The sequence below is a fragment of the Erinaceus europaeus genome, chromosome 3 (assembly GCF_950295315.1).
Source record: "Erinaceus europaeus chromosome 3, mEriEur2.1, whole genome shotgun sequence".
Lineage (NCBI taxonomy): Eukaryota > Metazoa > Chordata > Mammalia > Eulipotyphla > Erinaceidae > Erinaceus > Erinaceus europaeus.
Window position 1 is genome coordinate 622,254 of NC_080164.1, and position 27,706 is coordinate 649,959.

At 51.7% G+C, this 27,706-nt stretch overlaps 1 protein-coding gene across 1 annotated transcript in view; it reads left to right on the forward strand.

Moving 5' to 3' along the window:
• Positions 1-17,714: 17,714 nt before the first annotated feature.
• The window catches only part of LPIN1 (lipin 1), a 253,692-nt gene continuing 243,700 nt past the window's right edge, over positions 17,715-27,706 (forward strand). Inside the window, exon 1 of the mRNA XM_060187994.1 lies at positions 17,715-17,817. Within this exon, the coding sequence (XP_060043977.1) occupies positions 17,737-17,817 (81 nt within the window). The 5' untranslated portion in view covers positions 17,715-17,736. The remainder of the gene's footprint in view (positions 17,818-27,706) is intronic.

The window sequence follows — 27,706 nt, forward strand, 5'->3', positions numbered from 1 at the left end:
GACTTTAAAATAGATAAGATTAAAAAAGATAGGAATGGACACTACTTAATGCTCAGAGGATCAGTCAATCAAGAGGACTTAACAATTATTAACATCTATGCACCCAATGAGAAGCCATCTAAATACATCAAACTTATACTGAAAGAGCTACAGCAATATATTAACAGTAACATAATCATAGTAGGGGACTTCAACACCCCACTCTCACAACTTGACAGATCATCCAGGAAGAAAATCAGTAAAGACATAAGGGAGCTAAATGAAGAGATAGATAAACTAGAACTATTGGACATTTTCAGAGTCATTCATCCCAAGAAACTGGAATACACATTTTACTCAAATCCACATGGGTCATTCTCAAGGATAGACCATATGTTAGGCCTCAAAGACAGCATCAGCCAATTCAAGAGCACTGAAATCATCCCAAGCATCTTCTCAGACCACAATGGAATTAAACTAACACTTAACAATCAACAAAAGATTAGTAACAGTGCCAAAATGTGGAAGCTCAACAGTACACTTCTTAACAACTACTGGGTCAAAGAGGAAATCAAGGAAGAAATCAAAATGTTTCGAGAGTTCAATGAAAATGAAGACACAAGCTATCAAAATATTTGGGACACAGCTAAAGCAGTCCTAAGAGCGAAGTTCATAGCTATACAAGCGCACATTAGGAAACAAGAAAAAGCACAAATAAATAGCCTGATTGCACATCTTAAAGACCTAGAAGAAGAACAACAAAGGAATCCTAAAGCAACCAGAAGGACAGAAATCACTAAAGTTAGGGCAGAAATAAATAACATTGAGAATAGGAAAACTATACAAAAGATCAATGAAAGTAAATGTTGGTTCTTCGAAAGAGTAAACAAAATCGACAAACCTTTAGCCAGACTCACAAAACAAAAAAGAGAGAAGACCCAAGTAAATCGGATAGTGAATGAAAGAGGAGATATCACAACAGACACCGCAGAAATTCAACATATCATGTGAGGCTTCTATGAACAACTGTATGCCACGAAGCTAGAGAACCTGGAAGATATGGATGATTTCCTAGATACCTACCAACTTCCAAAACTAAGTAAAGAGGAAGTGGATAACATGAACAGGCCCATCACAGCTAATGAAATTGAAACAGTTATCAAAAATCTTCCCAAAAATAAAAGTCCTGGACCAGATGGTTTTACAACTGAATTCTACAAAACCTTCAAAGAAGAACTAATACCTCTACTTTTAAAAGTCTTCCAGAAGATTGAAGACACTGGAATACTCCCTGCCAGCTTCTATGAAGCCAACATCACCCTGATACCAAAAGCAGACAGGGACACAACCAAAAAAGAAAACTACAGACCAATATCTCTGATGAACATAGATGCGAAAATATTGAACAAAATCCTAGCCAACCGGATACCGCAGTATATTAAAAAGATTGTTCATCATGACCAAGTGGGGTTTATCCCAGGCATGCAAGGTTGGTTTAATATACGTAAATCAATCAATGTGATCCACCACATCAACAAAAGCAAGACCAAAAACCACATGGTCATATCAATAGATGCAGAGAAAGCCTTTGACAAAATACAACATCCCTTTATGATCAAAACACTACAAAAATGGGAATAGATGGAAAATTCCTGAAGATAGTGGAGTCTATATATAGCAAACCTACAGCCAACATCATACTCAATGGTGAAAAACTGGAAGCATTTCCACTCAGATCAGGTACTAGACAGGGCTGCCCACTATCACCATTACTATTCAACATAGTGTTGGAAGTTCTTGCCATAGCAATCAGGCAGGAGAAAGGAATTCAAGGCATACAGATTGGAAGGGAAGAAGTCAAACTCTCCTTATTTGCAGATGACATGATAGTATACACAAAAAAACCTAAGGACTCCAGCAAGAAGCTTTTGGAAATCATCAGGCAATACAGTAATGTGTCAGGCTATAAAATTAACATTCAAAAGTCAGTGGCATTCCTCTATGCAAACACTAAGCTAGAAGAAATTGAAATCCAGAAATCAATTCCTTTTTATATAGCAACAAAAACAACAAAATATCTAGGAGTAAACCTAGCCAAAGAAGTGAAAGACTTGTATACTGAAAATTATGAGTCACTACTCAAAGAAATTGAAAAAGACACAAAGAAGTGGAAACATATTCCATGTTCATGGGTTGGAAGAATTAACATCATCAAAATGAATATATTACCCAGAGCCATCTACAAATTTAATGCTATCCCCATCAAGATCCCAAGCACATTTTTTTAGGAGAATAGAAAAAATGCTACAAATGTTTATCTGGAACCAGAAAAGACCTAGAATTGCCAAAACAATCTTGAGAATAAAGAACAGAACCAGAGGCATCACACTCCCAGATCTCAAACTGTATTATAGGGCTGCTGTCATCAAAACTGCTTGGTACTGGAACATGAATAGACACACTGACCAGTGGCATAGAATTGAGAGCCCAGAAGTGAGGCCCCACACCTATGGACATTTAATCTTTGACAAAGGGGCCCAGACTATTACATGGGGAAAGCAGAGTCTCTTCAACAAATGGTGTTGGAAACAATGGGTTGAAACATGCAGAAGAATGAAAATGAATCACTGTATTTCACCAAATACAAAAGTAAATTCCAAGTGGATCAAGGACTTGGATGTTAGACCACAAACTATCAAATACTTAGAGGAAAATACTGGCAGAACTTTTTTCCGCATAAATTTTAAAGACATTTTCAATGAAACAAATCCAATTACAAGGAAGACTAAGGCAAGTATAAACCTATGGGACTACATCAAATTAAAAATCTTTTTCACAGAAAAAGAAACCACTACCCAAACCAAGAGACCCCTCACAGAATGGGAGAAGATCTTTACATGCCATACATCAGATAAGAGTTTAATAACCAACATATATAAAGAGCTTGCCAGACTCAACAACAAGACAACAAATAACCCCATCCAAAAATAGGGGGAGGACTTGGACAGAATATTCACCACAGAAGAGATCCAAAAGGCTGAGAAACACATGAAAAAATGCTCCAAGTCTCTGATTGTCAGAGAAATGCAAATCAAGACAACAATGAGATATCACTTCACTCCTGTGAGAATGTCAGACATCAGAAAAGGTAACAGCAGCAAATGCTGGAGAGGGTGTGGGGTCAAAGGAACCCTCCTGCACTTCTGGTGGGAATGTAAATGGGTCCAACCTCTGTGGAGGACAGTCTGGAGAACTCTCAGAAGGCTAGAAATGGACCTACCCTATGACCCTGCAATTCCTCTCCTGGGGATAGATCCTAAGGAACCCAACACACCCATCCAAAAAGATCTGTGTACACATATGTTCTTGGCAGCACAATTTGTAATAGCCAAAACCTGGAAGCAACCCAGGTGTCCAAGTACAGATGAGTGGCTGAGCAAGTTGTGGTATATATACACACAATGGAATACTACTCAGCTGTAAAAAATGGTGACTGCACTGTTTTCATTCGATCTTGGATGGACCTTGAAAAATTCATGTTAAGTGAAATAAGTCAGAAACAGAAGGATTAATATGGGATGATCTCACTCTCAGGCAGAAATTGAAAAACAAGATCAGAAAAGAAAACACAAGTAGAACCTGAACTGGAATTGGCGTATTGCACCCAAGTGAAAGACTCTGGGGTGGGTGTGTGGGGAGAATACAGGTCCATGACAGATGATGAATGACATAGTGGGGGTTGTATTGTTAAATGGGAATCTGGGGAATGTTATACATGTACAAACTATTGTATTTACTGTTGAATGTAAAACATTAATTCCCCAATAAAGAAATAACTTATCAAAAAAAAAAACCTGACAGTAAATTTTGATTTTTCCTCCAGAATTGTCACTGGGGCTTGGTGCCAGCAGTACAAATCCACTGCTCCCAGCTGCCATCCCCCCATTTAAAAATAGTATATTTTAAGACAGCAGAAACCTCACAATTCCACTATAGAGCCTGTATTTCCCACAGTCCTGGAACCTTAGGGTAGGGCCCACATTCCTGCATGCTTCTCTCAATTCATATCAAATAATACTGCATCCGCTGACCCCAACCTAATCAAAATGAGTACCACCCCAACATGCTTCACTTCAGACTGTGTCCAGAGACTTCAGGTGTGGATTGACAACCCTTCAGCTTCATTACTCGGGTGAGACCTTTCCTTTCTTAATATTCTCTAATTCCATCCCAGGTGGTTCACTTCCTAACAAAGTCCCAAAACCTAGATATAGACCAGGTTCCATGAGATAGGGCCTATGTTCACACGTATCCATAAACTAGGGCAAAATATACACCTGAAAGCAGAAGTGCACTAGAGTCTCCAGTGAGTACCCCCCCAACACTTCATCTGCACTATTCCAGCCTTTAGGTCCAGGATTGTTCAACAATTTGTTTGGCTCTGTATGTTAACTCTCTTTTCAGTCACCAGGTTCTAGGTGCCAGCAGGATGCTGACCAGACTTCCCTGGGCAGATGACCCCACCAATGTGTCCTGGAGCTCTGCTTACACAGAGTCCCACCCTACTAGGGATAGAGAGAGACAGTCTGGGAGTATGGATCCCATGTCAACACACCCATGTGCAGTGGGGAAGCAATTACAGAAGCCAGACTGTTGTTTTCGCTGGCTGGCTTCACGGGCGGGTAACAGACGACCAGGGACTCATGGTTGAGCTGTACGCAGTATCTCTTTATTCATGCAGGATGCAGCGCAATCTATACCAAGCTAAGCTAAACTAAACTAACTAACTACAAACAATCTTGTCTTTATAAATATACTAGCCCAGTAGGGTGGGAACAGGATGCGACGCAGAGAGGGTGGAGAGAAAAGTGACTGGTGAAAATCAGGATATGACAAGGAGAGGATCAGGGTGTGACAAGGAGAGGGGGTGGAGCAGGTGAGAATCCTATCACTGAACCACCAATGCCCTGGAGGGAAGGTGGTACTTGTTAACAGAGGTTATGTAAATAGAATGAAGTGGTTATGTAAATAGAATGCAGTGTTAAGCAGGGGGGATTTAAACCAAATGAAACAGAAGGGGTTTTTAGAAGCATACCAATACCAGACCTTCCACCTTCTGCATCCCACAATGACCCTGGGTCCATACTCCCAGAGGGATAAAAAATAGGAAAGCTGTCAGGGGAGGGGATGGGATACGGAGTTCTGGTGGTGGGAATTGTGTGGAGTTGTGCCCCTTCTATCTTATGATTTTGTTAATGTCTCCTTTTTAAAATAAATAAATTAAAAAGTATATTTTAAATTTTATTTTTATATATTACTACTACAACTTATAACTTTTTATTATCTTTTATTTATTTATTGAATAGAGACAGTCAGAAATTGAGAGGGAAGGAGGAGATAAATAGGAAGAAAGACACCTGCAACCCTGCTTCACCACTCATAAAGCTTTCCCCCCCGCAGGTGGGGGCCAGGGGCTCGAACCCAGTTCCTTGCGCACCGTAACCTATGCTCAACCAGGTGCGCCACCACCCGACCCCCCTTTAAAAATTTTTTATTGGATAGAGACAGAGAGAAATTAAGAAGGAGAGGGAGAAAGACAGAAAGACTGGCAGCCGTGCCTTACACTCATGAAACTTCCCCTCAAGGGCTTGAACCCGGGACCCTAAGCACTGCGGTGTGATTAAGCAGGTGCACCACTGACTGCTCCCTTGCTTTTAAATTTCTACTTGATGTGACTTGATGGGACAGAGGGACACTGAGAGGAGGGGAGACAAGAGGGAGAGCTACAGACAGACACCTGCAGCCCTGCTCCACCCCTCCTGTAGCTTTCCACCAGGAGGAGGGGAGCCGGGGACTCGAACCCAGATCCCTGTGTGCCCGTAACTAGGTGTGCCACTGCCTGCTCCCAGAAAGGTGGGGGTTTTCCAGGGGGAGTCACAGAGCACAGCAGTGGGCATTAGTTAGCAGGGTGGTGAAAGCACCAGGGTCCAGGGTAGGGCCACTGACCCAGGCTCTGACTCTATCAGCTTCACTGCAGAGGATTCTGAAGGAGGAGCAGGATGTCAGCAGAGATGGGGTCGCTGAGCAGGTGGGGTACGGGGGAGCACAGGTGAGCAAAGGTGGAGTCTGGGTGAGAGGAGGTGAGTAAAGGTGGGGTCTGGGAGAAAGCAGGTGAGTAAAGGTGGGGTCAGGGTGAGAGCAGGTGAGTAAAGGTGGGTCTGGGAGAGCAAAGGTGAGCAAAGGTGGAGTCTGGGTGAAAGGAGGTGAGTAAAGGTGGGGTCTGGGTGAGGGCAGGAGAGTAAAGGTGGGGTCTGGGTTAGAGCAGGTGAGTAAAGGTGGGTCTGGGTGAGAGCAGGTGAGTAAAGGTGGGTCTGGGTGAGAGCAGGTGACTAAAGGTGAGTCTGGGTGAGAGCAGGTGAGTAAAGGTGGGGTCTGGGTGAAATCAGGTGAGTAAAGGTGGGGTCTGGGAGAGCACAGGTGAGCAAAGGTGGAGTCTGGGTGAAAGGAGGTGAGTAAAGGTGGGTACTGGGTGAGGGCAGGTGAGTAAAGGTGGGGTCTGGGTGAGAGCAGGTGAGTAAAGCTGGGTCTGGATGAGAGCAGGTGAGTAAAGGTGGTGTCTGGGTGAGAGCAGGTGAGTAATGGTGTGTCTGGGTGAGAGCAGGTGAGTAAAGGTGGGGTCAGGGTGACTTCAGGTGAGTAAAGGTGGGGTCTGGGTGAGTGCAGGTGAGTAAAGTTGGGTTTGGGTGAGTGCAGGTGCGTAAAGGTGTGGTCTGGGTGAGAGCAGTTGAGTAAAGGTGGGTCTGGGTGAGAGCAGGTGAGTAAAGGTGGGTCTGCGTGACTTCAGGTGAGTAAAGGTGGGGTCAGGGTGATAGCTGGTGAGTAAAGGTGTGTCTAGGTGAGAGCAGTTGAGTAAAGGTGGGTCTGGGTGAGAGCAGGTGAGTAAAGCTGGGTCTGCGTGACTTCAGGTGATTAAAGGTGGGGTCAGGGTGATAGCTGTTGAGTAAAGGTGTGTCTAGGTGAGAGCAGGTGAGTAAAGGTGGGGTCAGGGTGAGAGCAGGGGAGTAAAGGTGCGTCTGGGTAAGAGCAGGTGAGTAAAGGTGGGTCTGGGTGAGAGCATGTGAGTAAAGGTGGGTCTGGGTGAGAAAAAGTGAGCAAAGATGGGGTCTGGGTGAGAGCAGGTGAGTAAATGTGGGTCTGGGTGAGAGCAGGTGAGTAAAGGTGGGGTACGGGTGAGAGCAGGTGAGTAAAGGTGGGTCAGGGTGACTTCAGGTGAGTAAAGGTGGGTCTGGGTGACAGCAGGTGAGTAAAGCTGGGTCTGGGTGAGAGCAGGCGAGTAAAGGTGGGTATGGGTGAGAGCAGGTGACTAAAGGTGAGTCTGGGTGAGAGCAGGTGAGTAAAGGTGGGGTCTGGGTGAAAGCAGGTGAGTAAAGGTGGGGTCTGGGAGAGCACAGGTGAGCAAAGGTGGAGTCTGGGTGAAAGGAGGTGAGTAAAGGTGGGTACTGGGTGAGGGCAGGTGAGTAAAGGTGGGGTCTGGGTGAGAGCAGGTGAGTAAAGCTGGGTCTGGATGAGAGCAGGTGAGTAAAGGTGGTGTCTGGGTGAGAGCAGGTGAGTAATGGTGTGTCTGGGTGAGAGCAGGTGAGTAAAGGTGGGGTCAGGGTGACTTCAGGTGAGTAAAGGTGGGGTCTGGGTGAGTGCAGGTGAGTAAAGATGGGTCTCGGTGAGAGCAAGTGAGTAAAGGTGGATCTGGGTGAGAGCAGGTGAGTAAAGTTGGGGTCTGGGTGAGAGCAGGTGAGTAAAGGTGGGTCTGGGTGAGAGCAGGTCAGTAAAGGTGGGGTATGGCTGAGAGCAGGTGAGTAAAGCTGGGTCTGCTTGAGAGCAGGTGAGTAAAGGTGGGTCTGCGTGAGAGAAGGTTTGTAAAGGTGGGGTCAGGGTGACTTCAGGTGAGTAAAGGTGGGTATGGGTGAGAGTAGGTGAATAATGGTGGGGTCTGGATGAGGGCAGGTGAGTAAAGCTGGGTCTGGGTGACTTCAGGTGAGTAACGGTGGGGTCAGGGTGAGAGCTGCTGAGTAAAGGTGGGGTCTGGGTGAGAGCAGGTGAGCAAATCTGGGTCTGGGTGAGAGCAGGTGAGAGCAGGTGGGGTCAGGGTGACTTCAGGTGAGTAAAGGTCAGGTCAGGGTGAGAGCCGGTGAGTAAAGGTGGGTTAGGTGAGAGCAGGTGAGGAAAGGTGGGTCTGGGTGAGAGCAGGTGAGTAAAGGTGGAGTCTGAGTGAGAGCAGGTGAGTAAAGATGGGTTCTGGGTAAGAGCAGGTTTTAAAGGTGGGTCTGGGTGAGAGCAGGTGAGGAAAGTTGGGTCTGCTTGAGAATGGGTGAGTAAATGTGGGTCTGGGTGTATGCATGTGATTAAAGGTGGGTCTGGGTGAGAGCAGGTGAGTAAAGGTGGTGTTTGGGTGAGTGTAGGTGAGTAAAGGTGGGGTCTGGGAGAGAGAAGGTGAGTATAGGTGGGATCTGGGAGAGAGCAGGTGAGTAAAGGTGGGGTCTGGGTGAGAGCAGGTGATAGCAGGTGGTGTCTGAGTACTGCAGGTGAGTAAAGGTGCGTTCTGTGTGAGAGCAGTACAGTAAAGGTGTGTTGGTATGCTTCTAATTCTGCTTCTAAAAACCCCTTATGTTTCATTTGGTTTAATCCCTCCTGCTTAACACCAGTCTATTTACATAACTAAGCACAGGTATGCCTTTATGGGATTGGTTTGATCCCACTCAAAGCTGAGGTCTATTTACATAAATCACTTTTATATTTACATAAAGCACCACCCTCCCTCCAGGGCATTGGTGGTTCAGTGGTAGAATTCTCGCCTGCTCTGCCCCCTCTCCTTGTCACACCCTGATTTTCACCAGTCACTTTTCTCTCCACCCTCTCTAGGTCATATCCTGTTCCCACCCTACTTGGCAAGTATATATAAGGACAGCATTGTGAGTTTTAGTTGGTTAGTTTAGATTAGCTCGGCTTAGATTGTGCTGCGTCCAGCATGAATAAAGAGATACTGCCTACAGCCCACCCATGAGTTGCGGGTCGTCTGTCTCCTGTCAGTGAAACTCAGCCCGACAAAGGTGGGTCTGGGTGAGAGCAGGTGAGTAAAGGTGGGTCTGGGTCTGGGTGACTTCAGCTCCTCCTTGGGAGCTCCTTCTCTGTGTCTCTTCTTTTCTTTGATTTAAGCCCTTTGGTTGAGACTCAGCCACATGCATGCCAGCCAACATTAACTTTTGTGTCCTCTGCATTAAGTTTACCAGTCAAAGCAAATTCTGTCCTGGGTCTACATTTGGCCCTTTAAAAAGAACCTTTATGTCGGGGGTCACAGCATAATGGTTCTGCAAGAAGACTTTCAGCCTGAAGCCCTCAAGTCCCAGCTTCAATCCCCAGCACCACCATCAGGCAGAGCTGAGCAAGGCTCTGGTCTCAGCCTCTCTCTCTCTGAAATGAAAAATAAATAAAATATTAAAAAGAATATTTATTTATTTAGAGAGAGAGAGAGAGAGGTACAGAGAAAGAGACCAGAGTCTTGCTCAGCTCTGGCTAATGGTGATGCTGGGGATTGAACCTATGGCCTCTGAGCCTCAGGCGGGAGTATCTTTTACATGACAGTCATGCTGTCTTTCCTTCTCTCATGATCTTTAAACAAAATAGTATTCTGTTGTGTACGTAAACCACATCTTCTTAACATCTTAACTGGATATAGTTTTTAAAATTTTTTATATTTATTTTTCCCTTTTGTTGACCTTTTTTATTGTTGTTGTAGTTATTATTGTTGTTGTGGTTGATGTCGTTGTTGGATAAGACAGAGAGAAATGGAGAGAGGAGGGGAAGACAGAGAGGGGGAGAGAAAGACAGACACCTGCAGACGTGCTTCACCACCTGTGAAGTGACTCCCCTGCAGATGGGGAGCCAGGGGCTCCAACCAGGATCCTTAAGCTGGTCCTTATGCATTGCGCCATCTGCGCTTAAGCCGCTCGCTACAGTCCGACTCCCTATCTGGATATATTTTATTGCATTTAAACCAAACCTCGTTATTTTTATTGTGATAACTTTGGCTTGTAAGACTATGTACTCCAGAAGTAGACTCACACCTCCATAAGAAATGTGTTCCCAGGCCACAGCCAGCATCAAGAAGCAGAAGATCCTTCAGGGCCCGGAGCCCCATCCCGCCTCCCGCCGGCAGCCCTGGCTCCGCGGTCTGTGCCTGGGGTTCACTTCACTGCCTCAGTTCCCTCATTTTGCTGCTCTGTGCCAGTGAGTCCCTCCAGCTGGTGTTTCCCTGCAAGGCTCTACTCCTCCTCCAGTCTGACCACCTACCTGGATTATCACCTGGACCTTTTCCATTCGGCACTTTGGAACCTCATGCCAGTCCCACCTTTAGAGTTTCTACTGGTGCCATCATACTTGTGACTCCCTGCTTTGCTTGGCTGCTTCTGGCCTCCTCTGTTGGTCTGCTTCTAAATTCTGCTTCTGAGACCCCTTCTGTTTCATTGGTTTAATCCCCCTGCTTAACACTGTATCTGTTTACATAACCACTGTGAACTAAGCACCACCCTGCCTGCAGGGCACTGGTTTAATCCTCACTGTTTCGCATGCTTTTTCCTTCTCCCCACCCTCTATCCTACGTACATCCTCTTCGGACCTGACTCCTCCGCCTCAGGATAGATAAGGACAGGATTGTGATTAGAGATGGCTTAGACTGCGCTGCGTTCCACATGAATAAAGACTGAACTGCGTCTCACTCAGCCATGAGTCCCTGGTCGTCTCTCCTGCCCGTGAAGCTCAGCCCAACACGCCTCTCTTCTTTACTGAGCTGTTACCTCACAAGCCTGTCAGCAGGTGTCGGTGTCCCATCTCTGGGAGTCTCTGTCTCTCTGACCTTCCCAGTCATCTCCTTCCTTGGCCTGGAGAATTTCTCAGCTAGTCTTTGTTCAGGTTCAGCTTCCCTCCTTCTCTCCTTTCCTCCTCTCTTCCTCCTCCATTCCTTCCTTTCTTTTTATTTTTTTCTTTTATAAAATTTATTTATTTATTTATTGGGGGATTACTATTTTACATTCGACGGTAAATACAGTAGTTTGTACATACATAACACTTCCCAGTTTTCCACATAACAATTCAACCCCCACTAGGTCCTCTGTCATCCATCTTGTACCTGTATTCTCCCCTCCCCCCACTACCCCAGAGTCTTTTACTTTGGTGCAATACGCAAATTCCAGTCAGGTTCTACTTGTGTTTTCCCTTCTGATCTTGTGAGGAGGTGGGTGCAGTGCTGTCGGGGGCTGAGAGGAGGGGGCTGCAGTGCTGTCGGGGCTGTGAGGAGGGGGCTGCATTGCTGTCAGGCTGTGAGGAGGGGGCTGCAGTGCTGTCAGCCTGTGAGGAGGGGGCTGCAGTGCTGTCGGGGCTGTGAGGAGGGGGCTGCAGTGCTGTCAGGCTGTGAGGAGGGGGCTGCAGTGCTGTCAGGCTGTGAGATGGGGGCTGCAGTGCTGTCAGGCTGTGAGGAGGGGGCTGCATTGCTGTCAGGCTGTGAGGAGTGGGCTGCAGTGCTGTCAGGGGCTGTGAGGAGGGGGCTGCAGTGCTGTCAGGCTGTGAGATGGGGGCTGCAGTGCTGTCAGGCTGTGAGGAGGGGGCTGCAGTGCTGTCAGCCTGTGAGGAGGGGGCTGCAGTGCTGTCAGCCTGTGAGGAGGGGGCTGCATTGCTGTCAGGCTGTGAGGAGGGGGCTGCATTGCTGTCAGGCTGTGAGGAGGGGGCTGCAGTGCTGTCAGGCTGTGAGGAGTGGGCTGCAGTGCTGTCAGGGGCTGTGAGGAGGGGGCTACAGTGCTGTCAGGCTGTGAGGCGGGGGCTGCAGTGCTGTCAGGTTGTGAGGAGGGGGCTGTCAGGGGCTGTGAGGAGGGGGCTGCCTTGCTGTCAGGCTGTGAGGAGGGGGCTGCAGTGCTGTCAGGGGCTGTGAGGAGGGGGCTGCAGTGCTGTCAGTGGCTGTGAGGAGGGGGCTGCAGTGCTGTCAGGCTGTGAGGAGGGTGCTGCAGTGCTGTCCGGCTGTTAGGAGGGGGCTGCAGTGCTGTCAGGGGCTGTGAGGCGGGGGCTCCAGTGCTGTCCGGCTGTGAGGAGGGGGCTGCAGTGCTGTCAGGGGCTGTGAGGAGGGGGCTGCAGTGCTGTCCGGCTTTGAGGAGGGGGCTGCAGTGCTGTCAGGGGCTGTGAGGAGGGGGCTGCAGTGCTGTCAGGGGCTGTGAGGAGGGTGCTGCAGTGCTGTCCGGCTGTGAGGAGGGGGCTGCAGTGCTGTCAGGGGCTGTGAGGAGGGGGCTGCAGTGCTGTCCGGCTTTGAGGAGGGGGCTGCAGTGCTGTCAGGGGCTGTGAGGAGGGGGTTGCAGTGCTGTCAGGCTGTGAGATGGGGGCTGCAGTGCTGTCAGGCTGTGAGGAGGGGGCTGCATTGCTGTCAGGCTGTGAGGAGGGGGCTGCATTGCTGTCAGGCTGTGAGGAGGGGGCTGCAGTGCTGTCAGGGGCTGTGAGGAGGGGGCTGCAGTGCTGTCAGGCTGTGAGGAGTGGGCTGCAGTGCTGTCAGGGGCTGTGAGGAGGGGGCTACAGTGCTGTCAGGCTGTGAGGAGGGGGCTGCAGTGCTGTCAGGTTGTGAGGAGGGGGCTGCAGTGCTGTCAGGGGCTGTGAGGAGGGGGCTGCAGTGCTGTCAGGCTGTGAGGAGGGGGCCGCAGTGCTGTCAGGCTGTGAGGAGGGGGCTGCAGTGCTGTCAGGCTGTGAGGAGGGGGCTGCAGTGCTGTCCCCAGCAGCACATGTACCCCGTTTGATGTCTGGTCCTTTCTTTCTCTCTCTTCCTATCTTTCTCATAAATAAATAAAATCTTAAAACAATCTTTAGGGAGTCTGGCGGTAGTGCAGCAGGTTAAGTGCATGTGGTGCAAAGCTCAAAGACAAACATAAGGATCCCGGTTGGAGCCCCCGGCTCCCCACCTGCAGGGGAGTCGCTTCACAGGCGGTGAAGCAGGTCTGCAGGTGTCTGTCTTTCTCTCCCCCTCTCTGTCTTCCTCTCCTCTCTCCATTTCTCTCTGTCCTATCCAACAATGACATCAATAACAACAACAATAAAAACCAAGGACAACAAAAGGGAATAAATAAATAAATCTAAAAAATTAAGAAACAGTCTTTAAACGAAACTTTAAAAAAAAGAAAAAAGAAGGCAGTTATTTAATTGGACAGTGACAGGGTGGAGCCCCTTGCAGGTGGGGAGATGACCAGCAGGGGCCTGAATCAGCCGGAGAGGCAGCAGCCGGAGAGGCCGGGCACAATGCTACAGTGCTAGGAGGGCGGCCCGGGGCAGGGGCAGTGGGAGGGCACTGCCGGTCCCTTTGCGGCTGGTCAGACGGCCCGGGGCAGGGACAGTGGGAGGGCACGGCCGGTCCCTTTGCGGCTGGACAGACGGGCCTGACCCTTCTTCCCTCTCTACTCGCTGGGGCTCACTGAGGGTGCAGCAGGCACTCTCCTTCCCACAGCTCTCTCACAGGCTCTGCGGACACTTGCCCCTGGGCATCTGTGCTACCCACTAGCTTTCCTGATTCCTCTTTGAAGCAGGAGGCAGCTTCTGTCGCTAAGTGGAGAGACTGAGCCCATGGAAAGCCTTGGCTGCAGACCGCTGCGGGCCGGCTCCTTCCCCGAGCATCTGTACAGGCTGTTAAGCCTCAGAACAAAAAGGAACTGACCCACCTAGTCCCTTGCCATCACTTCAGAATGATCCTGAGTCACTGGAGTAGAGAGATTTGAGACTCAACTGGAAGCAGCCCCAGGGCACTGTCACAGCTGTGAGACTGTTGGCAGCACTGGCCACCAGGGGTTAACATGCATTTCCTAAAATATATATATATATATATATATTTCCTCCAGGGTTATTGCTGGGGCTCGGTGCCTGCACCACGAATCCACTGCTCCTGGAGGCCCCTTTTATCACCCTGGTTGTTTTATCATTGTTGTGGTTATTATTGTCGTTATTATTGATATCGTTGTTATTGGATAGGACAGAGAGAAATGGAGAGAGGAGGGGAAGACAGAGAGGGGAAGAGAAAGACAGATACCTGCAGACCTGCTTCACCGCCTGTGAAGCAACCCCCCTGCAGGTGGGGAGCCGGGGGCTCAAACCAGAATCCTTAGACCGGTCCTTGCACTTCTCACCATGTGCGCTTAACCCACTGCGCTACCGTCCGACTGACTTCCTTAAATAATGTTTTTTAACTTTATTTATTGACTAGAGACAACCAGAAATAGAGAAAAGGGGGGAGACAGAGAGGGAGGGAGTAACACAGATAGGGAGAGAAAGGGAGGGAGAGAGAAAGAGAGAAGCATCAAGTCTCCCTTCAGTGTGGTGTGGGCAGAATTGAGCCTGGATTGTGCACATGGCAAAGCAACCACTGTCCAAGGAGCTATTTTTCTGCCCTCACAACCAGATTATTAGACAGTGTTGTTGGACCAGGGTGACGGTCTAGTACCGGAGTATTTTCCTTACGTGGTGAGGCTCTGGGCTCAACCCCAAGCATCACTTGGGAGCAGGTAGGAGAACCCCATGCATGCGAGAGCAGGGATCTGCACCCTCTTTTCTTTTTTAAATTTTATTTATAAAAAGGAAACACCGACAAAAACCATAGGATAAGAGGACTACAACTCACACAATTCCCACCGCCAGATCTCCATATCCCATCCCCTCCCCTGACAGCTTTCCTATTCTTTATCCCTCTGGGAGCATGGACCCAGGGTCATTGTGGGATGCAGAAGGTGGAAGGTCTGGCTTCTGTAATTGCTGCCCCGCTGAACATGGCCGTTGACAGGTGGATCCATACTCCCAGCCTGCCTCTCTCTCTCCCTAGTGGGGCAGGCTTCTGGGGAAGCAGAGCTCCAGGACACATTGGTGGGGTTGTCTGTCCAGGGAAGTCTGTCTGGTCGCCATCATGCTGGCATCTGGAGCCTGGTGGCTGAAAAGAGAGTTAACATACAAAGCCAAACAAATTTTTGACCAGTCATGGACCTAAAGGCTGGAATAGTGCAGATGAAGTGTTGGGGGAGGGGGTATCTGCTTTGTGGATAGCTATTTTAGTTGTGGATAGGCATATTTTAGTTATATTCCAAAGGACCCATGACTATACTAGTTTTTTTTTTTCCTTTTTTCTTTTTCCTCCTGAGCCTGAAATCTGATATGCAGATGGATCCAAGTTATTGTCTGGGGAGATGCTGTCATTGCCTGCCTCTCCTGCCTGAGCTCTGGGCTGCCAGACTCCGGCCCAGCACCTCCATCAGCCTGAGCCTAGCAGGGCTCTGGACTCGCACTCCTGTAACTGCTGAAAAGAACAGAAGTGGGGTAACTAAGTAGCATGAATGGATTAAATTGAGACTCTCACACTGACTAAGAAAGGGATCTGGTAGGGGCCCGGCGGTGGCGCACCTGGTTAAGCGCTCACACTACAGTGCGCAAGGCCCCGGGTTCAGGCCTCCGGTCCCCACCTGCAGGGGGGAAGCTCCATGAGTGGTGAAGCAGGGCTGCAGGTGTCTCTCCCTTTCTACCTCCTCCGTGTCTCAAGTTCCCTCTGTCTCCATTCAATAAATAACTAAGAATACTACAAGAAAGAAAGAGAACTGGTAAGACAGTTCCCAGGAAGGGTGTGTATGCTCACCAAGGGGCGCCAGGCCGAGGCCCGGCTCCGTCCTCCCCATGGTGGGACCCTCAGCCTGTTCTTCTGTTTTTCTTTCCGTAACATCATCCTTGAACCTTGACGCTGAGCTTCCTGGTGTGTGGGCACAGCCGAAACCAGAGAGCTGTTGGGGTGGCCACGCAGAGCATGATGGGAGGATGATGCCTGCTGGGGAAGGGGTGCCACCCACCCACCCAGCATGTGTGTGTGTGTGTGTGTCTGTTTGTCTATCCCCAGGGTCTGTCACATGCATAACTTGCTTATTCCTGGGACCTATTTTTTCACGCCTTTGTTTTACTTTTTAGCTCAAGAGTGAGGAAGAGAGAGAGAGAGAGAGACCAAGACAAAGGGAGAGGTCACAGCACCATGCCACCACCCGCAGATCTTCTCCTGGTGCTGTGATGATTCCATGTGGTGCCAGGGTTCAAGGCCTGTGGGCTGTTCTCAGCAAGGTGCCGCCTCACTGGGTGAGCTGGCTTCTGGCCTCACCTGGCTTTCCTGAATCCCCGAGGGAAGCCAAGGCAGTCCAGATTGGGGACCTGAGAGGAGTGACTCCCTGTAGCTTTGGAGGCGTGACGGGCAGGAGCAGGTGGGGGCCACCCAGTTAAATACACATAGAACCTCTCACGGGCCCAGGTTCAAGCCCCGCCACCACCCACAGGGGGGATGCTTTATGAATGTGAAGCAGGGCTCTCTCTCTCTCTCTCTCTCTCTCTTTCCCCCTTCCCTCTCAACTTCTCTCTGTCTTGTCCAGTAAAATAGAAAGAAAGGAAGGAAGGAAGGGAGGGAGGGAGGGAGGGAGGGAGAAAGGAAGGGAAAGACATGGCTTTTAGGAGCAGTGGATTCATAGTGCTGAGCCCAAGCCCCAGCAATAACCCTGGTGGGAAAAGAGCAAAGCACAGGGCAGCGGGCGGTGGTGTGTGAGCCGTGGGTGAGGCCCGAGTCCAGCCCAGCCGGCTTGTTCTCCAGTGCTGCCCTGGCCCCTTCTGCGGCTCTGTCACTGACAGATGCACCGGCAGAGGGGGGGGGGGCGAGAGGGGAGGGCCACTGCCCAGACTGAGTTAGAGTTCTTTGCAGCATCAGAGGAGGGGTCTCTGCCTTCACACCAGTGGAGGTCACGCGGGTGGGTTTGAACTCAGAACTGTCTCGTAGAAATGTGTGTTCCTGGGGAAATGAGTCTGTGTCTGAGACTTGCTTTAAGACCCCAGAGAGCTGGGCGGTGGGGGGGGGGGACCACAGAACTAAAGTGCCCAGAACTCAGGCCCCCTGCAGACCCCCAGGCCCCCTGCATACCCCAGGCCTCCTGCATACCCCAGGCCTCCTGCAGACCCCAGGCCCCCTGTAAACCCCAGGCCCCCTGCAGACCCCAGGCCCCCTGCAGTTGCTCAAGGCCTCCTGCAGACCCCCAGGCCCCCTGCAGACCCCAGGCCCCCTGCAGATGCTCAAGGCCTCCTGCAGACCCCCAGGCCCCCTGCAGACCCCCAGACCCCTGCAGACCCCCAGGCTCCCTGCAGACCCCAGGCCCCCAGGAAGACCCTCAGAGCCCCCTGAAGACCTCGAAGCTCTGCCCCCTATAGTCTCCCAGGCTCCCTTCAGACCTCAGGCCCCCTGCAGACCCCCAGGACCCCTGCAGACCTCCAGGGCCTCCTGCAGACCCCCATACCCCCGTGCTGACCCTCAGAGCTCCCTGCAGACCCCCAGGCCCCCTGCAGACACCAGGTCCCCTACAGACCCCCAGGCCTCCTGCAGACCCCCAGGCTCCCTGCAGACACCAGGTCCTCTACAGACCCCCAGGCCTCCTGAAGACCCCCTCCGGCAGAGCCTATGGGCCCTGGCCTGCTGGCCCCGCCTCCCAGGTGGAGGTGTCTCTGTGTGCCCAGGTGGGAGAGGATTTGCAACCCAACACTCTGCTCTTCTTCCCGGATCCCTGTGACTTGGCTGGACTCCTGGTGCGTAAAGGGAGCCGGCTATCCTGAGCTCAGCGTACCGGCTCCCTCTGGCTCCCATTCCTCTCTGGCTGTGGGGTGAGGAGGCCACCACCTTGCCGGACAGCCATGGAGGAGCGGGGACGCTCCTGCAGCTCCAGCTGGGAGACCCCACGGGACAGGAGCAGCCCGGAGTCACCTTGGTCGTGGGTAAGAGCCAGCATGGGGCCACGTGCATCTGTCTCCCCAGCCCGGGTGTGTGACAGCCATGGGGTCTGTGCTCAGGTGCTCATCTCAGAAGTGGGGATTTGCTGGTTTGTGACCTTCACCACAGGTGGAAAACACAGGAATTGCCTGGACCCTAAAGACAGGGCCATGGGAGGTTCTGTGGGCTGCTGCCCCCCAGACTCCAAGGGGTCTTTCTGTCTGTCTTCAGGTGGGTGAGGACAGTCACCCAGCACTGAGAAGACATGTCATGAGCAATGGCTTCCCCCGGCCTCAGCCCCTCAGGACCTGGAGTGCCTGCCCACGGGGCCCCTTACTCCCCAGCCAGGAGCCAGACCTTGTGTTCTAGCGATCTCGACTCCAGTGAGGCTGACAACAGCTTGACCTTTCTGTCTCTCTGGCTCTGAGCCTCCTGTCTGATGGGTGGTGCGTAGAGATCTCCTGTGGGTTTACTTTTGGTTTTGTCTTCCTTGTTATTGGGTTTGTATTGATGAAGATGCCTTTCAAATTTAGACGGGAAAAAGTCCAGTCAATGTTTCCTCTCTGTCTCTATCCAAACAATAAGTAATTTAAAAAAATCTTAACAAAAAAGAAACAAATAATACCTTGATCCTTGGATTAAGACTCAGTAGTTTTGTTTTTTTATTAGTGGTTTATAATGATGGACACGATTCTGGGATAACAGGAGTACAACTCCACACAGTTTCCACCACCAGAGTCCCTGTCCCATCCCCTCCATTGGAAGTTTCCTTGTTCTTTGTCCCTCTGGGAGCAGGGACCCAAATTCTCTATGGGGCGCAGAAGGTGGGAGTTCTGGCTTCTGTCGTTGCTTCTCTGCTGGACATGGGTGTTGACAGGTGGATCCACACCCCCAGCCTGTGTCTGTCTGTCCCTAGTGGGGCAGGGCTCTGGGGAGGGGAGGCTCCAGGACACACGGGTGAGGGCGTCTGCCCAGGGAGGTCAGGGTGGCATCATGGCAGCACCTGCAGCTTGGTGGCTGAAAGGCAGTGAGATATGAAGCAGATTGTCTAGTAATCAGGAGCCTAAAAGTAAAAACAGAGCAGATGAGATTTGGGGTTTTCATGTTGGAAGAAGCTAAGGAGTCTGTTGATGGAGAGTAGCCTCTGCTTCTCCATCTGGCTGAGCGGGAGTGGATGGGGTGTCCCCACGGTCCTGACAGATGGGCTGAGAGGGGGCTCAGGCTTGATCCCTCTCTTAAGGGTCCACTCCAGAGGGGAGGGCGAATACGGCTGCCCTGAGGGCTCGCCATGACAGCACGTGACCCTCAGAGGGCTGGGGCTTTCTTATTCCCAGGGACACGGGGTCAGGCCGTGCGCACTGAGGCAAACAGAGGTCCCGTCCCCTTCAGTGTCCCCCTGCAGGGGGCTCCCCTCAGGGTGTATCTGCAGTGATGTCTAGGGAGCTCCCCACAGATCCTGGTGAGGGGCCTGGGTGCTTCAGGGTCAGACCGATGGCGCAAACAGCTAATGGTGTTTATGTACTGTTGTTAGAGTTCGGGGCTCCAGCAGGCCGGGCTAGCTTCGCGGCGGTAGAGAGAGACTTGGGGACACCCAGCTGGGCCGGGAAGCTGTATTTCTTTATTCACGATCAAGGATTCATAAACTAAACCAAACTAATCAGCACACAGATCTGTCCTGCATCCTTCTCTTCCCGCGGCCACACCAGAACTCTGGAACTACGCAGCATAGGGGGCGGGGAGAAAGAGAGGCGCGAAACTAGCAAGGGCCGAACCAATTCTCCTGGCTGGAGAATTGCAATACAACAATGTACTTTCCTCATGCTTGGGAGCTACTCTCTGCCCCGATTCTGCTTTCTAGTCCTATTCCCAACTCTGACACTGTCTCCCCAGACAAGACTTTCAGCCCACCTGCATGGCAGCTGTCAGGCTCAGGAAAACATCACTAAAGTCATGGGCCCTGGGACTTGCCTAAAATAGACTCCTTAGCTTCTCAGCTTCTTCCCACCTGAAGGGCCCTAGTTTCACCTGCTCTGTTCCTACCTTTGGGCTCCTGTCATTAAACAATTTCTCCTGCTTTCTGTCCTACTGTCTTACAGCCACCAGGCTGCAGACGCCACCAGGAAGCCATCCTGATTAGTGCTACACGTCCCCCAGGCCGACATGGTTCTCTGGGGGTCAGATGGCGGTCTCCTGGGGCCCTTGCCTCCTACCCAGGGCCGCCTGAGGCTCAGCCAGGAGCAGTGCTGGCTCCAGAAGACCCTCCCCCAGCGCTGCCCCGTGGGCCATGGTCGGTCCTGAGCCAGGGTCTCTCATTCAGGGCATCTCTGTATAAACCACATGGATGCTGCCTTGTCACCTGACAGCCAGGGACCCTGAGCCCGAGGCCGTGGGGACAAGGGGGAGGGGTCTGTGGGCACAGGAAGGGGACGGCACCCGCAGGGCCTCCTTCTCATCCTGAGGTAAAACTCTTCTCCTCACAGCTGCTATCGCCCAGGGAAGCTCTGCTTTCCGCTTGTGTCCCTCTTTCTCTGTTTGTTTCCCTCCAGGGTTATCACTGGAGCTTGGTGCCTGCCCTACGAATCTACCGCTCCTGGAGGCCATTTCTTCTTTCTTTTTTTTTTTTTTTTTGTATTGGACAGGACAGAGAGAAATGAAGAGAGGAGGGGGAGACAGAGAGGGGGAGAGACACCTGTAGACCTGTCTTGCTACTTGTGAAGTGCCCTCCTTGCAGGTGGGGAGCCGGGGGCTGGCTGGAACTTGGGTCCTTGCAATCTGTACAGTGCACACTTAGCCCGGCCCGCTCTGCCTGGCCCCTCAACTTGCTTCATCTGGGCCCCAGACTAAGAGCAGAAGGACACAGCTTGCCTCTGCCCTCCTGTTCCGGGACCCTGCCCACCCCCCAAAGCTTGGTTGCTAAGCTTGCTTCTCAAGGCCTATATTTTTTTTCTAATTTTTTATTAGTGATTTAATAATAGTTAACAAGACTGTAAGATCACAGGGGTACAATTCCACACAGTTCCCATCACCAGAGTTCCCTGCCTCTTCCCCTCCATTGGAAGCTTCCCTGTTCTTTATTCCTCTGGGAGTCTGGACCCAAGTTCTTTATGGGGAGCAGAAGGTGGGAGTTCTGGCTTCTGTCACTGCTTCTCCTCTGGACATGGGTGTTGGCAGGTGGATCCACACCCCCAGCCTGTGTCTGTCTGTCCCTAGTGAGGTAGGGCTCTGGGGAGGGGAGGTTCCGGGACACATGGTGAGGGCGTCTGCCCAGGGAGGCCAGGATGGTGTCATGGCAGCACCTGCAACTTGGTGGCTGAAAGGCTGTAAGATATAAATCAGGACAAAGTGTTTAATAATCAGGAACCCAAAGGTAGGAATAGAGCAAATGGAACTAGGGGTCTTTGTAGGGAAGAAGACAGGAAATCTACTGTAGGTATGTTCCAAGGGACCTGTGAGTTTAATAATTTTTGCCTGAGCCTGACAGCTCACATGCAGGTGGACTAAAAGTCTTGTCTGGGGAGATGGTGTCAGAGTTGAGAATAGGACCAGAAAGCTGGATCAGGGCAGAATAAATATGAATATTTATGGACCCAATATCCATTAGGGCAGAATAAATATGAATATTTGTGGGCCCAGTGTCAGATCACTGGGTTACAGTTAATGGTATTTATATGCTTTCCTCATATCGAGCCCCAGATTTAAAGACTTGACAGTCCCTCTGCTAAGTCCCTATGACCTGGGGATCCCATCAGGCTGGCCTGGGCAAGATAGGGGCAGGGAAGGTGCAGGGGGGCAGGGGCAGGCAGGGGGCAGGGCAGAGGGCATGGCAGGGGCAGGGCAGGGGCATGGCAGGGGTCAGGGCAGGGGCTGGCAAAGGGCATGGTGGGGGCTGGCAGGGGCAGGCAAGGGGCATGGCGGGGGCAGGCAGGCGGCATGGCAGGGGCAGGGCAGGGGCAGGCAAGGGGCATGGCGGGGGCATGGCAGGGGCAGGCAGGGGGCAGGGCTGGGGCAGGCAAGGGGCAGGGCAGGGCAGGGGCAGGCAAGGGGCATGGCGGGGGCAGGCAGGGGGCAGGGCAGGGGCAGGGCAGGGGCAGGGCAGGGGCAGGCAAGGGGCATGGCGGGGGCAGGCAGGGGGCAGGGCAGGGGCAGGTAGGGGGTAGGGTGCACCACCTCCCAGCCCTGAGTCTCTCTTTCTCTCCCCCTCTATCTCTTCCAGTCTCTCTCAGTTTGTCTCTGTCCTGTCAAATAAAGGAAAGAAAAAGAAACTGAGGCAACCCCCCCCAAGACATACAGCCCAAGGGTCAATGGGTTTATTTTAAAAATGGATCAGATTTCTGGCTCCTGTGTTATTTGCTCTGTAATCCCAGAAAGCTGAGAAGGGGTTGACAGAAGGCAGACAGAAAGACAGAAGGCTGCTGCTGTGTCCACCAGGCCAGGTGCTGGCTGGGCTGGTGATTCTGGGAGTGTGCAGTGACTCAGCCATCTGTGCCCAGGCTCTGTCCTGGGGCCCATAGGAGGCCGCTGGCAGGGTGCCCTTGGAGCCCTGCTGAGTCACCCTGCCACCTGCAGCTTCACCCACAGACATTCCCAGGGCCTCAGGCCCCAACCTCAGGCCCCGAGTGTCCAGAGCACCCTGGGCGAGGTGCCATCCCCACCCCAGGAGCTGAGGCAGAGAGCCAGAGGGACAGCAGCGGGCCAGCTGCCAAGTTCACAGGACAGAGGGGGGGATTCCAGTGGGCAGGGCACAGGAGGGGCCTCAGGGAGCTAGCAGGGCAGGTCAGTGGAGGGCAGGGGAGGGGTCTCAGGGAGCTGCAGGGCAGGGGAGGGGTCTCAGGGAGCTGGAAGGGGCCAGCCTAGGGCGGAGTGGTTCGTCACCAGAGCTCATGGGCAGGAGCTTCCCAGAATGTTCTGTTGGGGAGGCTACGGTACAAGGCGTCCCCTGACTGCCGGTCCCCTGGCCTCTGGGACTCGCGCCCCTTGGCTGCCGGGTGCTGACGCCCACCCTGGCCAGGAGCCAGGTCCTGACAGCGTCGGTCATTGTCCTTGGCCGCATAGGCGTCTGCCCAGCAGCGGGACTGCTGGAACTAAGCTTTTCTGTCTCTGGAAAGGGCAGCGAAAGCTGTGTCTGTCAGGAAGTAGTTCAGAGACAGGAATCTCTGGGGGCTGTTGCAGGAAGGGAGGCTGCCCTTGCTGGGTTGGGGGCTGCAGATGTGGGGGTGCGGTGAGTTTGCAGGGTCAATCCAGGTGCTCTGGGCCATGGCTCCCAGTCTGAGGCCTGTAAGGAGAGGCGCAGGGCCCGGGCAGTGCTGCACCTGGCTAAGCACACACATCAGGCACAGGGACCTGCAGAAGGACCCAGGTTCGAGCCCCCGCTCCCCACCCATGGGGGGAAGCTTTACAAGGGGTGAAGTGGGGCTGCAGGTGTCTCTCTGTCTCCCCCTCCCTCTCAATTTCTTTCTGTCCCGTCAAATAAAATGGGAAGGGCAGCCTCCAGGAGCGGTGGGTTCCTAGTGCTGGGGGTGGGGGTAGAAGTGCAGCCCCCAGGACGCGGGACTCTGGAGGCTCCTGTGTCCAGACACTCAGGGCCCCCCAGGTCCCGGTGGGTCCTGGGAGGGTCTCCGGAGACCCGGGCTGGGCCTGCACTCGGCCTCTTGTGTGTGCGGGGATGGCGGCGGGGGAGCAGCCAGGGCCCTCCCTGGGCGTCCCCCAGCTGCCCAGGCCCTGGGTGCTCCTGGACCCTTCCTCAGGTGCAACCGTGAGCGAGGCCTGGAGCGCCCCCTGCAGGCTATTTCCTGCCACAACCAGCAAGAAAGCCTTTTTTAAAAATTAATATTTATTGGTGGTGGTGGGGTTAATAGTTTAGAGTAGATATAGCTGTTTGGTCCATGTGCGGCATTTCTCAGTTTTCTGCAAAACACTCTCCCCCCAGGCCATGTTCTCTTCCCCCATCAGCACCAGGGCCTGAAAGCCACCCCTCCCCAGCAGAGTCCTTTCCTTTGGCACAAGACACCAGCTCTAGTTCAGGCTCTGCTCAGTGCTTCTCTCTTCTTTCTTATTTCTCCACTTCTGTCCATGAGTGAGAGCATCCACCTTCATCCTGCTTTTGCTGGCTGATCTCACTTCACAGGATTCCTCCAAGCTTCCAAGATGGGTGGAAGAAAGTGATGTCATTCTTCACAGCTGACTAGTATTCCATTGTGTGTCTAGACCACAGCTTTCTCAGCCACTAATCTGTTGTTGGACACCTGGGCTGCTTCCAGGTTTGGGCTGTTACACATTGTGCTGCTAGGAACACAGGTGCACACAGACCTTTCTAGATGGTGTGATTGGTTCCGTAGAGTCTATCCCCAGGAGAGGAATTGCAGGGTCACAGGGCAGGTCCACGTCTAGCCTCTGAGATCCACTTTTAGAGTAACGAGAAGTTGGGGTGAACCGGAGTCAGTGTGGATTCCTTGCCGTTGTGATTGCCGCCTGCCTCCTCCCAGCACGCAGTCCGTGTCTCTCACAGAAACACGTGTCAGGAGTCCGTGTCTCTCGCAGAAACACGTGTCAGGCAGTCCATGTCTCTCATAGAAACACGTGTCAGGAGTCCTTGTCTCTCACAGAAACATGTGTCAGGCAGCCGTGTCACTCGCAGAAACACGTGTCAGGCAGTCTGTGTCTTGTTGTATGCTTTACATTGGGTTCTAGTTCTCCCCCGCCAAGAGAATTAGATCAGTCCAGTTAATTTCACAGCCCGCTTGGCCCCGCCCCTAGGTACCCCACCAAAGTTCCAGAGTGACAGGGTTAGAGAGTCCCAGAGTTCGGAGGGTTCCTGAGTTCGAGAGTAGGAGAGAGAGTGCTTGCGCCGCCACAAAGAGACAGCGGAGTTCTGTTTGGTGATTAGTTTAGTTTAGTTTATGAATCGTTGTTCCTGAATAAAGAAATACAGCTTCCCTGCCCAGCCGTTGTCTCCGCATCTCTGTTACCCGCCCATGAAGCTAGCCCGGCCAGCAAGAGCCTCCGAAAATTTTAACAACAGTGTCTCTCACAGAAACACGTGTCATGCAGCTGTGTCTCTCGCAGAAACATGTGTCAGGCAGCCATGTCTCTTGCAGAAACACGTGTCAGGCAGCCGTGTCACTCGCAGAAACACGTGTCAGGCAGTCCGTGTCTCTTGCAGAAACACGTGTCAGGCAGCCGTGTCACTCGCAGAAACATGTGTCAGGCAGCCGTGTCACTCGCAGAAACACGTGTCAGGCAGTCCGTGTCTCTTGCAGAAACACGTGTCAGGCAGCCGTGTCTCTCGCAGAAACACGTGTCAGGCAGCCGTGTCACTCGCAGAAACATGTGTCAGGCAGCCGTGTCTCTCACAGAAACACGTGTCAGGCAGCCGTGTCTCTCACAGAAACACGTGTCAGGCAATCTGTGTCTCTCGCAGAAACACATGTCAGGCAGTCCTTGTCTCTCACAGAAACACATGTCAGGCAGTCCTTGTCTCTCACAGAAACACGTGTCAGGCAATCCGTGTCTCTCGCAGAAACACGTGTCAGGCAGCCCTTGTCTCTCGCAGAAACACGTGTCAGGCAGCCATGTCTCTCGCAGAAACATGTGTCAGGCAGTCTGTGTCTCTCACAGAAACATGTTTCAGGAGTCTGTGTCTCTCGCAGAAACATGTGTCAGGCAGCCGTGTCTCTCGCAGTCTGTGTCTCTCGCAGAAACACGTGTCAGGCAGTCCGTGTCTCTCACAGAAACACGTGCCAGTCAGTCTGTGTCTCTCACAGAAACACGTGTCAGGCCGTTCGTGTCTCTCACAGAAACACGTGTCAGGCCGTTCGTGTCTCTCACAGAAACACGTGTCAGGCAGTCCATGTCTCTCGCAGAAACACGTGTCAGGCAGTCCGTGTCTCTCGCAGAAACACGTATCAGGCAGCCGTGTCTCTTTCCTGACCAGCCACGTCTCCTCACCCTCAAGGCCGGGCTTCAGTGCCGCCAGCTGCCCAGCTTCAGTGAGTAGCCGAGCCAGAGGTTCCGTGTCACATAAAGGTTTCTTTGCTTCATGCTCTTGTGACTCTGAAAGTGGATTCCTACCTTCCTTCCTTCCTTCCTTTCAATTTTTTTTTTTTTTACTTTTTTGTTTTGTTTACTGGGCCAGGGAGATAAGCTGAAGTCCCAGGTTCAATCCCTGGCAAGACCATAAGACAGAGCTGAGCAGTGCTCCAATAAAAAACCAAAAACAAAATTTATGGAAGAATGGAAGGATGGAAGGAAGGAAGGATGGATGGAAGGAGGGAAGGAAGGATGGAAGGAGGCCAGGAAGGAGGGCAGGAAGGGGTCCCCCCTTTCTGTCACAAGGCTTCGTTGCTCTAGGCTTCTTCAGACAAAGGCAGTGAGGGAGAAGGAGAGAGACACTATAGAACCCACCTTGCCCCGACCGACGGGTGGGAGCAGGGCTTGAGCTCGGGCCGAACGTGAGGCGGAGCAGATCTGTGCTCTAGATGAGTTGGCGGCCGGTCCTCTCAGCCCGCTCTGACACTTGTGCCAGGACGGCAGCCTCTGCCCGGTGCCTGCTGATCCCGGCCTCTCCAGGCCTCTCACCACCCACCCTGGCCATGAGCTCCCAGGGCGGCGGAAGGTAGGAGTTTTGGCTTCTGTCATTGCTTCTCCCCTGGACATGGGTGTTGGCAGGTGGATCCACACCCCCAGCCTGTGTCTGTCTGTCCCTAGTGGGGCAGAGCTCTGGGGAGGGGAGGTTCCAGGACACATGGGTGAGGGTGTCTGCCCAGGGAAGTCAGGATGGCATCATGGCAGCATCTGCAACTTGGTGGCTGAAAGATATTAAGACATAAAGCAGGACAAATTATTTAATAATAAAGAAACCAAAGGTAAGAATAGAGTAGATTAAAATAGGGGTCTTTGTGTGGAAAGAAGCTAGGGAGTCTATTTTAGGCATATTCCAGGGGGCCCATGCTTTACTAGTTTTTGTCTGAGCCTGACAGCTCACATGCAGGTGGACCAAAGGTGTTGTCTGGGGAGATGGTGTCAGAGTTGAGAACAGGACTAGAAACTGGATGAGGGCAGAGAGTAGCTCCCAAACATGAGGAAAATATATGAATACCATGAACTGTAACCCCTCAGCCTGACCCAGGGATCATGTCTACTCACATTCAGCACAGGAGGCTGATTTTTAAAAATTATTTATTGATTACCTTTTGATGTCCTTGTTATTTTATTGTTGCCATTGTTGTTGTTGTTATTGATGTCATCATTGTTGGATAGGACAGAGAGAAATGGAGAGAGGAGGGGAAGACAGAGAGGGGGAGAGAAAGACAGACACCTGCAGACCTGCTTCACCGCCTGTGAAGCGACTCCCCTGCAGGTGGGGAGCTGGGGGCTCGAACTGGGATCCTTATGCTGGTCCTTCAGCTTTGCACCACATACGCTTAACCCGCTGTGCTACCGGCCGACTCCTCTAGGCTGATTTTTTTAAAAAAAATTATTTCTTTATTAGGGAATTAATGTTTTACATTCAACAGTAAATACAATAGTTTGTACATGCATAACATTCCCCAGTTTCCCATTTAACAATACAACCCCCACTATGTCATTTATCACCCTTCATGGACCTGTATTCTCCCCACCCACCCACCCACCCCAGAGTCTTTTACTTGGGGTCAATATGCCAATTCCATTTCAGGTTTTACTTGTGTTTTCTTTTCTGATCTTGTTTTTCAACTTCTGCCTGAGAGTGAGATCATCCCATATTCATCCTTCTGTTTCTGACTTATTTCACTCAACATGATTTTTTCAAGGTCCATCCAAGATGGGCTGAAAACGGTAAAGTCACCATTTTTTACAGCTGAGTGTATTCCATTGTGTATATAGACCACAACTTGCTCAGCCACTCATCTGTTGTTG